Here is an 11,139-nt window from a genome sequence, read left to right on the forward strand (position 1 = left end):
GCTTGACAAGGAAAATATCTGCCTGGACCACTCAAAAAAAATGCCTGGAAGTTTACGGTGTTCAACTGTTAATTACAAGTGGTGTAGATCATATAGAGGGCATCAACCTCACTAACTCCTGCACATGACAAGGAAACAACGAGATGCATCATGGCACACCCTGGTTTCATAATATGGTCAGAGGATGCATGGATGCAAAGTACATGACTACCTACCCCCAGCTGGTCTCAGCTGATAGCGAAGAGGCCATGGCTGGACAAGGGTTAAGCAGTCGCGTCTGTATCTCGGGGTTGAGGGACTTTACAAAAGCACCAACCTCACTACACAGACGGCCCAAAGGTTAACCTTAAAGTTATGACAGTCCAAGACTGTAAATTCCGGCGATGCATTTGTCCTCGGAGGAGAGTCGATCCTCAACCTCTGCATCGGTGAAGGTGAGAGCTCTCTGCAACTTTTTGGGACTGAAAACCTCAATATCCACCGTGTACACGGCTTTAACGGGGCGGTGATCAGATAGCCTCATATCAACCGTCTCATAGGACAACAACCTCATTCCCTTGCCATAGGAAAGAATACGGTCGCACCTACAGAGGTAGACAAGAAAGTTTTATGTTAGCTAGCACATGAAGAAACGGTGGCTTGTCCAGGTGCAGCTAATATATGTTCTTTTGGCACTAATTTATATGTGGTGATCAGACTGCATACCATGCAGGTGTCCTCCTCCCAGATTTTGGCTCATCACTTATGTACTTCTTCGAGTTAAACTTGTACTTGTATGTTGGAGCAAAGCTGATAACTCCTTCGGACCACCCATCAAATACACGTCCTTTCCTCAGTTCTAATCTTAGCTATCATAGTGGGGGAAAAGTGAGCTAGAAATTATGGAGGAGTACTAAAAAATATATGCTGCTGAAGTTTACCTGGTCTTTCTCGAATAACCCATTCCAGTCATGGTTGGAGATGAATTCATGTGTTCTTTCGTATGATAAGTTTATCCTATAGTTGAGATCCCCTAACCAGAAAATCCTCCTGAAACAATACGAAATATTAGATATCTGTAAACTTTGATGTAGCAGCCTTAAACTAGAATAACCTAGAGGTAAAAGCAACATTCTCTCTGTATAATTAAAATGCAAACTTATACTTTGTTATGCCACTGATATGCACTTCATCATTTATTCCTTAGCATAAATATGAAAATATATTGTTCAAAAAATATGTTAAAATGCATATCTATGTACCAATACAAAAACACCAGTTTGCTGGAAGCACATGATATCAACCATCCATCTACTTTCAATGTAATGGCTCATATTCTCTGTTGGACCTTGCAAATTTGGGCTTAATTACGCAAAAGCAGTGATAATTTACTATATTAAGTTCACAAATTCAACACTAATTGCAGACTAAATATGGAACTTAACAATATCAGTACATAGATTTCTCCATGCACGTCACTGAATTTATTTGACTATCATTGTTTTTTCTGATTTCTTAAGTTGCCTACATTTCCTTGTTAGGGCCCAATTAATTGAATATGGTAAAAAAGTAAGTCGGGTCGACACGTGACGTATGATGCGAAAATGTGCATTTTAAGTACATGGCTGCTAGTAAGTAGAAAAAGAACTGTTAAAACATAGACGCAAACACGGTCATTGACATATGGTAAAAAAGTAAGTGTTGTGCATCTTTTTGTAACTGAAAAAGTTATGTGCTGGTATCAGCATTCAGGTTAAAGCTCCTTGTATCTACTGGACTCTATACTATAGTAAGTTTTTTCTTTTCTTTTAGAGCCAAACCTATATCCACACAGCATATGTCTAGTATATATAAGGGAACATCTTGATCTGTATATACTAAATCATTGAGAAAATGCACACCATGCCATGGTGGCAACCAGTTGAGGTTCACATAGCATCAGGAATTCGGAGGGTGGCACATAATAATTCTTGAAAGACAAGATAGGTTTTTTCACTTACTCGTGGTCATATATTGTCTTAGGCGTGCCCGCTCTGGAAACTGGATTAAATATTGTCCTCCGATGGATCTCTTGCACATCAGCATTCCTTTTTTGTTCATCCCCGTCCTTTTCTCCAGAGGTCAGGTGGCAACAAATAAAGCAAAACTGTGTCTGATAAATCGACATGCTTACTGCTATTGATCCCTGGAACATGTTGAAATAAGAAACATTAGCACGGTACTCCATAATCAATAGAAGAACAGGTTAAGGTGAAATGCATTCGGCCTTAAACAAAAATGCCCTCCTTTCCTCGCAGTATTTGGGTAGGTGGTAGAAACCATAGAACCAGTGAAGGAATAGAAATGTCCCAAAATCCATAACCTGACATGCTTTTTTTTTCCAAACATGCATCTGATTGCGTGCAATATGTGCATGCATTTTGGAACTCGGTGTCGTGAGTGATCTGATCCACAGAATCTTACCTTGTTCCCAATGTAGCCCATAGCACCTACTCCTACAGTTGATACTTTCACATTCTGAATGTGCTTCCGCAGGCTTCTTCGTACCCATATTGTAAGAAATACTCCAACCATCTGCTTGCTTATTATCCTTACAAAGTATGGTCTTTTCCCTTTAGCTACGACACTGTCAATGTTTAAACCATGAAGTATACTATCCTCTGGAAAAGCACATGCATCTCCATCAACTGATTTGAAAGACAAATATGTTTTTAGCGCCTTCCCTGAAGGAAGTGACTGTGTGCTGGCCGGAAGACACTGAGCCAACATATCCAATGGCGGTTCTGGCCAAATCAATCCAAGCCTCTCTGAGTGACTCAGTGTTTTGGTTAACATCTTTTGGTTGACAGGCTCTTCTAAATGAGATGTGTAATCTTTGAAACTGATGTTATGAGATCGACTGAAAATCTTCAGTGAAGGCAACCTGCTAAAGTTGTCGTCTCGTAGAATAGTTTCTTCAGGAGCAGAAGTGGAGTTTTCATGTGTGTTGCTATGAATATCATCATCAACAACTAAATCTTGTTCGTTCCATGGGTGCACTTCCCCACCAATTTCGCTGTCAGAATCGCTGTTAAGCTCATCTTCCATCGCAAGAGTGTCACCAGATGGCTTAAACCTTGATGGAGATGGAGGATCACTGTGACATTTATATTTTGGTTTATCTGGACTAATCTTATTCAGTGTTTCACGAATGATATGTTCCCACATTGAAACGGGACGGTTGTCTTCGGCACCAAATATATTCCCAGCATTTAGTGGAACAACTTCTTGAAATCTGAAATTTAATAAAAATCATCTCATAAATGAAAAAGTGTTGCTAGTCTTATCACATAGAAATGGAAAGGAAATGACGATAATAAAGAGCAGGCGATCAAAATCATGGGCGCATGCAACATTTGGATGTAAGATAAATGAAGCAATAGGTCAGCTTAATGTTTTTTGTATGGATTTACATGGGAGATTCCGTTCTCAAAATATATAATTGGAGGTTTAACAAATTACCCAAGAACATATATATCAGCCGGCTCCTTCATATCCAACCATTCTTGAATATCCAAATCTTGAGGTGGAACTTTGCCTGCAACATTCCATGTTCCTACGCAGACCCTGAATATTAAACCAACAGTTTATAAAAAAAATACAGTAACATAACAAACATTGTAAATTTTATTGAGTCAAGTCCTGCTGCATGGAAGACAGATATCTGAAGGAACAACCAGCAGTTATTTACTTGACTTAAATTAACACAAGAAAATAACAGTTAGTAAGGTGAACTCCAGAAAATGCAAAAAACTGAGAATAGGTACATGCCTGAGTTCGTTGACATCAATATATTGAGCACGAAGAGTCTCTGATTTGCGCCTTCGATTCAATCCGTATGGAACGCCCCCCATTTGGCTGTCTGCAATATTCATAGGTCGTGTCACCACATAAGAAAAGCTAAGTAGGCCTTCTCAAGGACAAGACTATTCCAGAGGCAGAGAAAAGTCTCGCTAAATTCTGGTGAAAGAGCTGACAAGTATATCTCTTAGTTTGTCAACCGTAGTAGTACTTTAATTCACGAGTAAATTCCAGTTTTTCCACCTATTTGTGATCTTATGATAACATTTACCCTATTAAATATTTGTTCCCACATTTTACCCCCTAAGTTGTGACCTTGTGATGTCTTTTTACCCTGTATTATTAGTTTTCTGAAAAAATTAACAAGGCAGACCCATGTGTTAGGAAGACATGGAAGCTGACTAGGGGGAGAACTTAGGCTTGTACTAGCTATGGGTGTATCTGATAGACTGATATGGCGCAGGAGCACAGTGGCGCAGCTAGCCACATCAGGTCAGCACAATTGACACAAATTCATGAATTTGACTAATGCTGATAAATTCAGGGGAGTTTGACATTATTTATTATGCCTCTGAAAAGTAGACATCCGAGTTGATTGCGCAGTCAGCTGCCGTGTCGTCCTAACAAGTGGATCTATTTTTGTTACCTATGAAAAAATAATGAAGTGGGGGTGAAAGTAGTCACAGACTCACAGTGTCACAACTAAGAGATACTAATATGGTAGTGGATACAATCTGTCACTTGCCACAAGTATATGAGGTAAAAAAGGAAATTTGCTCTCTTAATTCTCACTGTGTCCATAAGCAAACCAACAGACACAGGCAGATTTGAAATGGACACTACGGAAATACTAAAGGAAATTTATAATAGAAGGATGAAAGTTGGTATCAAGATTCCAGAACTAAATAGTCACGGACAAAGGGATATTCAAGAACAATTAAGTTTGCACCTGATTTTGATGTGCATATCTCGTTGGTAAAACCAACATGCATACTTCTTGAGTATTTCAAATAAAATTAATTTAGAAATGAAGCCCATGTGGTAGAAGACAAAATGTAATGTACGAAACGCGCCAAATTACCTGTTGTCTGGGCACCCAATCCACGTATTTTCCTGTCCTCGTCATATTCCAGCCTCTCCCATCCGCACATCTCTGCACAAAATCGAATCCAGCAAAGTAAACTATTTGACTTGGGTTGATCATATCAATATGCAAAGTTGGAGTCGAGAAATTGAGGTAATTCGCTGAAAGGAAGCGATTATTTTAAAAAGGAAAGCAGCCAAAGAGGCGTATTCCGCGTATGTAACCAGGCACATGTTGCAACAATATTTCTTGTGATACGGATAGAGCTTTCTTTTCTTATTATTTCAATATTTTTACTTCAAAAGGCTAGAATGTAAGGGCAGAGCTTATCATTTGAACTTCGCTAGGAAAACCACAGAATCTGCTCAAAGGTTGTCTGTAGCTAATGGAAGAGCCGTCTGTTCTAGTGTGTTTAAGGAAAAAAGAGGAATACAATGAAACAAGATGATGGTGTTAGGACAGCACATGACAACAACACATTGGAGAAACTAAAAGATCTAGAAAAGGAAGTAATGTCAAGAAACGAAATCCCATAGCCAAAAAGACAAAAGAAAAAGGGGGAAAGGCCCGCTAAATCGTATTCTCTGGGGATGATTGGGGACCAAATTTGTGGCTAAACTAAACTAAGCGGGTCAGAACCAATCCATCCACATCGTTCGCAAAAAGAAATTAGGAAAAGAAGACGAATGCTGGAAATAAACAATCCGGATTAGAATCCAACCCGGATGCATTGACTGAGCTTTTCATCTCTTGATTGATTTCATGATAGGAACGAAAATGAACTTAGTGGCGGAGGGGATAGCTATTAGCGAAGGAGTTCATGCTGGAGGGGACGGGATGGCGCACCTTCATACTCTGACTCGCTGTCCGCCTCGTCGGCGGTGTCGCCCTCGTCGGCGCTGAAGTCGGAATCCGAGGACCTGATGTTGAGCCACTTCCGCAGCACCGTCTTGCGCCACACCTGCACTCCACACCGGAGCAACAGCTACAGTCACAAACCAATCGAACAGCCACCGATCCGAATCCCCCCGACCAGACAAAACGTCCGTTCTACTGTATTCACGCACCTGGTTCTGCTTCCTGGCCTTGCTCGGCATCTCCGAGGGTTCCGGGAGGCTCCGCGTCTCCCCGAGCCGAGACAATGGGCGAGGAGGCGGCGCCGCCGCCGCCGCCCGCCTGGGCGGGTGCGAGGACCTGGCTGCCATCCTCTCCTCTCCTCTCCTCTCCTCTCCTCTCCTCTCCCGCGTACGTGACCCCCGGCGGTGGCAGTTTGCTTCGCCTCGAGAAGACGACGCGGCTTAACAGCTACGGCTGTACTTGCGTAGCCTTTTGCTGTCCTCCCTCCCTTCTCCTTCCCCTTCTGTAGCAAGCAAACGGGGGGCAGATTTATCGCGGTCGGATGGAGCTGGTGTTGGGCTGCAGCTGACCTCTGACTGGCAGTACGTGAAGTGAAGAGGCTCACTGGCCAGTCAAGTACTACTCCTACTCTACCAGTAGCAGATCTAGCTCGCCCGGTCGGGCCTGGACTCACTCGCCAATCCGGCGGCGCCGTCAGCTAGCTGGCTCAGTGGCACCGGTGGGTGCCTTCAGACTTCTTTTGTGCCGACCTCGGCGACGCTATAGGCTACAGCTACGTCCACCCACCTGGGAAGGGCAGACTCTGCACACACCCTCCTCCTTATCCCGTCCAGCGAATCCTACCAGTAGATGAAGGAAGGAAGCTGCTTGCTAGCCACGCGGAGGAGCTGTATCTTTCTCCCATTTACTTTTGCTCTCGACGCGACGCTGTTCCGCTGTGCCTCTCAACGTACTCATCATCATGAGACCACAGCGTTCGATCTTGGACATACACAGTGCGCGCGCACGTGTTTGCCTTTGCCGACTACCTATCCTGGTGACTTGTCCAGTTACTGCCCCCCGTGCGTTTGATTTTCTTTGAAGCATGGGCAAATTGCAAAACAATGCGGCGAGCAACATTTTTTGCGAGGGATCAGGGGCTCGTGCGTGGGACGAGCTTGTCAAATCTGCATGCCAATAGTTTCCTCGAATGTTGGCAGGCTATTCTCCCTGTGGATTGACAGTGAGCCCCCGTCCTGGTTTAATTTAACTTATTTACTCGTGTCGGCACGTCTTTTTTCTTCTATACTCAAGGCCAGTTCCCTATCAGCTATTTAGACATCTGATATATCAGCGAAGAATCACAATTATTGATTGAAAACACGTCGAGGAGAGGTTAAAATTAGATTAAGTAGTTTGAAAGGAAAAATATTATCTCTTCTCTTGGAGAAAGATTAGTTCTTATTAACTCGGTACTAAGTAGTATAGTACTTCATAGGGACCATGGGCGGACACACAGGGTGGGCCGGGTGGGCCGTGGCCCACCCCAAATTTTCAGACTTTGTTTTACTACCTAAGTTTCATATTTTTTATCGATTGAAACTGGGAAAACAATCGCACCCGCACGACGCCAGGAGGCTAGGACACCTTCGACCTTCGTTGACCAGGAAACGCATCGCGTCGTTGATCCCCCTCCTGCAGTCCTCCTGCCGGTCCCGGTCGATCCCCCTCCTCCTCGCCGGCTCTCCTCCTTCGCCCTCCTGCCGGTCAGTCACTCGGTCGATCCCCTTCATCGCCGGCTGGCGCGCGCTGCCATTGCTGGCGTCTGGCCGCTCCCCTGCATCTGCTAATAATTAGTCTGGGCGGTTGAGCCAGCGTCTGGGCAGCTGCCCTCCTTGCCGGCGCACTTGCTCCGGTTCGGCTGCCCGCCTGAGCCTTACGATCTCTCTGCTCGAGTGGACTCTAGACTCTGGAGATCCGCTCGAGTTTATTTGGATCCAAGGATTAGTACCGCTACGTTTTTCTGTTTTCCTGTGCCCAGTTTTTTTTTGCCTAGTATTAGAAACAAATGATAGTTCACGGCCAGGAGACCTAGTATTGGCAAAGGTTCATTTTATATCCCGTGTAGATTGTAGAATTAGAATTAGATGATTTCTGTTTAGAAATGGCAATTCATATCTTATACTCCTTTCGTCTCACTCACGAAACATCTCTAAGATTTGTCAAAATTCAGATGTATCTAATACTATTTAGTATCTAGATACATTCAAACTTTAGATAAATTTTCAACATGTTTCATATAATGGAAGGAGTATAAAATTTGTTGTTTCTATTGTCATTGTCGAATTGATTATGAAAAGGCATGGTGGATAGCCACATTGCGGCACTTTTCCGGAAACATGAGGCAAAGAAGTATTGCAAAGGATGCCGCCTTTTTTTTGTATGTTATTTGTTCAAAGCGAGATCTTCATTTAGAAAATTTTATCACAATCAGGGAAGCGCAAAAAAAAAGAGGTGTGCCCACCCTCTAGTTTTTTCCTGCGTCCGCCACTGATAGGGACGATATCCTTCTTCCAGTTGCTCAAATGAGTTTTACGTAGATTGGATTATTTCTGATTAAAATTATTTTAATGAAAGTAATAGTGAGAGAAAAAAAATGGGGTGTGACAAACTCACATAAAATATATAGGCTCATGGCGATGTCCCAAGTTTATTGAAAACATGGGAACTCACATTTTTAGGATGGTCCAATGGCGACGAGGAAATACGTCTTCCCATATAGATCATTCATAATTAATGATGGCTTGGAAATTAAATTATGGCAGTATAAGTGGTTGGGTACCGTGATGCTCTGAGAACAATATCTAGATATGTACAACCTTGTTCGTCATAAAAGCGATACAGTCGCTAAGGTTTTGGAGACCTCCACCAAATGTGACGTTTAGAATAAATCTAGTTTGTCATAGGTTGGCTTTTGGTCCAATTAACGCATCCGACTGACAAATTTTGATGAAATCTATATGTGTGATTTTCCATGTAGAGGTGTCAGTTAAGAATAAAAATAAAATTTGAAAAATGAAGATTCAGCTAAAGACATGTTTTTTTGTGCTACCTTCGTAGGTCTGTAATCTCGCCAAAAGCAACTTAGCCAAAAGCATTTGGCACGGAAGTAAAGAAAAGTGTGTATTCTCACACCATGACGAGATATCAAACACTTATTCTTCATGTGCAAATTTTTAGATATGTATGATCAATCATAAATAGTTTTTATCTTATATACGTCATGTAGCGTTGCTAATATACATGGAAACTAGCTAAATGTCGTGGATCATAGGTTTAAAATACTTATTAAGGTGGGAGTGCTTGCCATTATTTGGTCGTTATGACTATGTAGAAATAACAATGTTTTAATGTAAACAAATATTTTCTTGTGCAGGTTATCTATTGGTGTATGATTTTGCTCCGTTCATGATCATCTTCACGGCATATGAAGAATTGCGACCTATTTATGAAGGTGCCTATGCACTTGAAAGGTATGGCGAGGAATATTTTTCATCCAGCACAAATGGCAGCGTAATCTTCGAATTGATCCTCCATCATGTTACCCGCCTTTGCAGTTTTTACGAGGATTAATTGTGTGGTTTTTTAACAACTGAATTTTACATGTCCTGTAAATAATGCAGCCGCTGGTGTAATGCTCAAACCTTTTGTAATAATGAAACGAACATTACCGAAAATAAATCCTTCTTAATCCATCGACGACCTTGGTTTGGGTCACAGCACCGGCAGATAGACACGGACCAGTGGTAGTGGCAGCAGGCGAGGTGTATCACCCTTTTGAACTTTCTGATTTGACACGAGTGTTGTTCCAAGATTTCTTGAGTGCCACTTTACGTGCAAGTTTGTCATGTCCACGTGGCTGGGGCCTGCGCCAATTTTAATACGGCACCACGCCCAGCTTGTGATCAATAGCTTATTCTTACTTTTCCTACTACTGTAAAGATGTAAAATAAGTGCTTGTGCACGGGTCCCTCGAGCACAAAACTCCATCGGTAAGTCGTTAGAGCATCTCCGGCCGCGTCCCCTAAAGCGTCCCCCAAATCGCGTCGGATTGAGCATTTGGGGGACGTGTTTTGTTCGTGCCGCCTTTGGGGGACGTCGCTCCCCAGCCGCGTCCCTCAAACGCCTCCCCCAAACATTTAAAATACTTTTTTGCTCAAAAAAAAAAAAATTTCCACAAACTAATACATAATTTGGAACGTGGTTTTCCACAAACTAATACATAGTTTGAACCGTCGTTGACACAAATATAAAATTTTGCAAAAAAACTAAACCTAACTAGGCCGTGCATTGAAGGTTTCCTGTGTTCGCTGCTAAGAAAGAACACTCGAGGGCACACCCAGTCACCTAAACTGGAAAATCCAGCGGGAGGATGGTGCCCTTGTTGGTTCTACCGATGAGGCGAACAGACAGAAACCTCCATACACGTGTTCGCTACGAAGAAAGAACACTCAGTCGTCCTCCTCGTCGGTGCTGTCGCCGTGGTAATCCCGGCGGCACCGCGTCTCGTCGAAGACCTTGACGCTCATGTCCCTGTCGCCGAAGTATGAGAACAGGAGGATGAAGCCGGCTTGGAGGCTGTGGTGCCGCGCGAACTTCTCCCAGCCGATGTTGAGGTACATCTTGCCGCGCGCGTCGTAGATCACGTCGACGATCCACCGGTAGTAGCCGCACGCAGCCTCCCGCGGATGCATCGTGCGCGGGCGATCGTCGCCGGCGACGTAGTCGGCGAAGGAGTCCGGCAGCCTCGCGGATGCCGCGCGGGTCGCCCTTGAGGACGAGGACGAACTCGAACCGCACGTCCGGCTCCACGTCCATCTCCGACGATGATGAAGCCGGCGGCGTGGAAGGCGACGGCGAGCGTTCGGCTCCGCCGCGGCCACGACCACGACCACGACCACGGCCGCGAGGTCGGCCTCCGCCTCTACCGGACATAGCGTCGAGTCTTGTTGAGATGGTGGCGGCTAGGGTTTGGGAGAGAGGCGCTAGGGTTTGTGTGTGAGAGGGACGATGAGAGGCGGCCCTTTTATAGGCCGGAAGGGAGGCGGGGAGCGGTGGCGCGCATTAACGCCGGCACGCAGAGCTAGGCGCGACGGGACGCGTCACTGCGTCGCTGCGGGAACTGCACCGTCGCTGCGTCGCTGCGGGAACTGCACCGCCAATAACTTTCGTCGCGAGGTAGGCGACGGTTAGGTTAAAAATTTATTGTGCCGCTGACGAGTCCCCGGTTTCGCCAATAACTTTCGCCATCTCGCTTTTCGTTGTGTCCGGCGTCCCCGGTGCGTCCCCTGTGGGACGGGGACGGGCTCCGGGCACCGGACATCGAATGGGGGCGCGCC

General features: G+C 44.4%; 1 protein-coding gene across 1 annotated transcript; it reads right to left on the minus strand.

The window, feature by feature from the left end:
- Positions 1–352: 352 nt before the first annotated feature.
- Positions 353–6,064, minus strand: LOC124663211 (type IV inositol polyphosphate 5-phosphatase 3-like). Its single transcript, XM_047200937.1, has 10 exons — positions 5,971–6,064; positions 5,750–5,864; positions 4,901–4,972; positions 3,790–3,880; positions 3,481–3,585; positions 2,443–3,253; positions 1,980–2,164; positions 921–1,029; positions 706–848; positions 353–584 (listed from the first exon to the last, which is right to left on the minus strand). The coding sequence occupies exons 1-10, from the start codon at positions 5,998–6,000 to the stop codon at positions 353–355; spliced, it is 1,893 nt and encodes a 630-aa protein (XP_047056893.1). The 5' UTR covers positions 6,001–6,064.
- Positions 6,065–11,139: the final 5,075 nt, after the last annotated feature.

This window comes from Lolium rigidum, chromosome 6, assembly GCF_022539505.1.
Source record: "Lolium rigidum isolate FL_2022 chromosome 6, APGP_CSIRO_Lrig_0.1, whole genome shotgun sequence".
NCBI classification, from domain to species: Eukaryota; Viridiplantae; Streptophyta; class Magnoliopsida; order Poales; family Poaceae; genus Lolium; species Lolium rigidum.

What these genes read in the sequence shown, in the direction of transcription:
- LOC124663211 (XM_047200937.1), bottom strand. Translation starts at nt 6,000, where the DNA reads ATGCCGAGCAAGGCCAGGAAGCAGAACCAG. An exon ending in GCTGATATATATGTTCTTGG is followed by an intron (nt 3,254 to 3,480) that starts GTAATTTGTTAA and finishes ATTAAATTTCAG; the next exon opens with ATTTCAAGAAGTTGTTCCAC. An exon ending in GGGAGGAGGACACCTGCATG is followed by an intron (nt 585 to 705) that starts GTATGCAGTCTG and finishes CTACCTCTGTAG; the next exon opens with GTGCGACCGTATTCTTTCCT.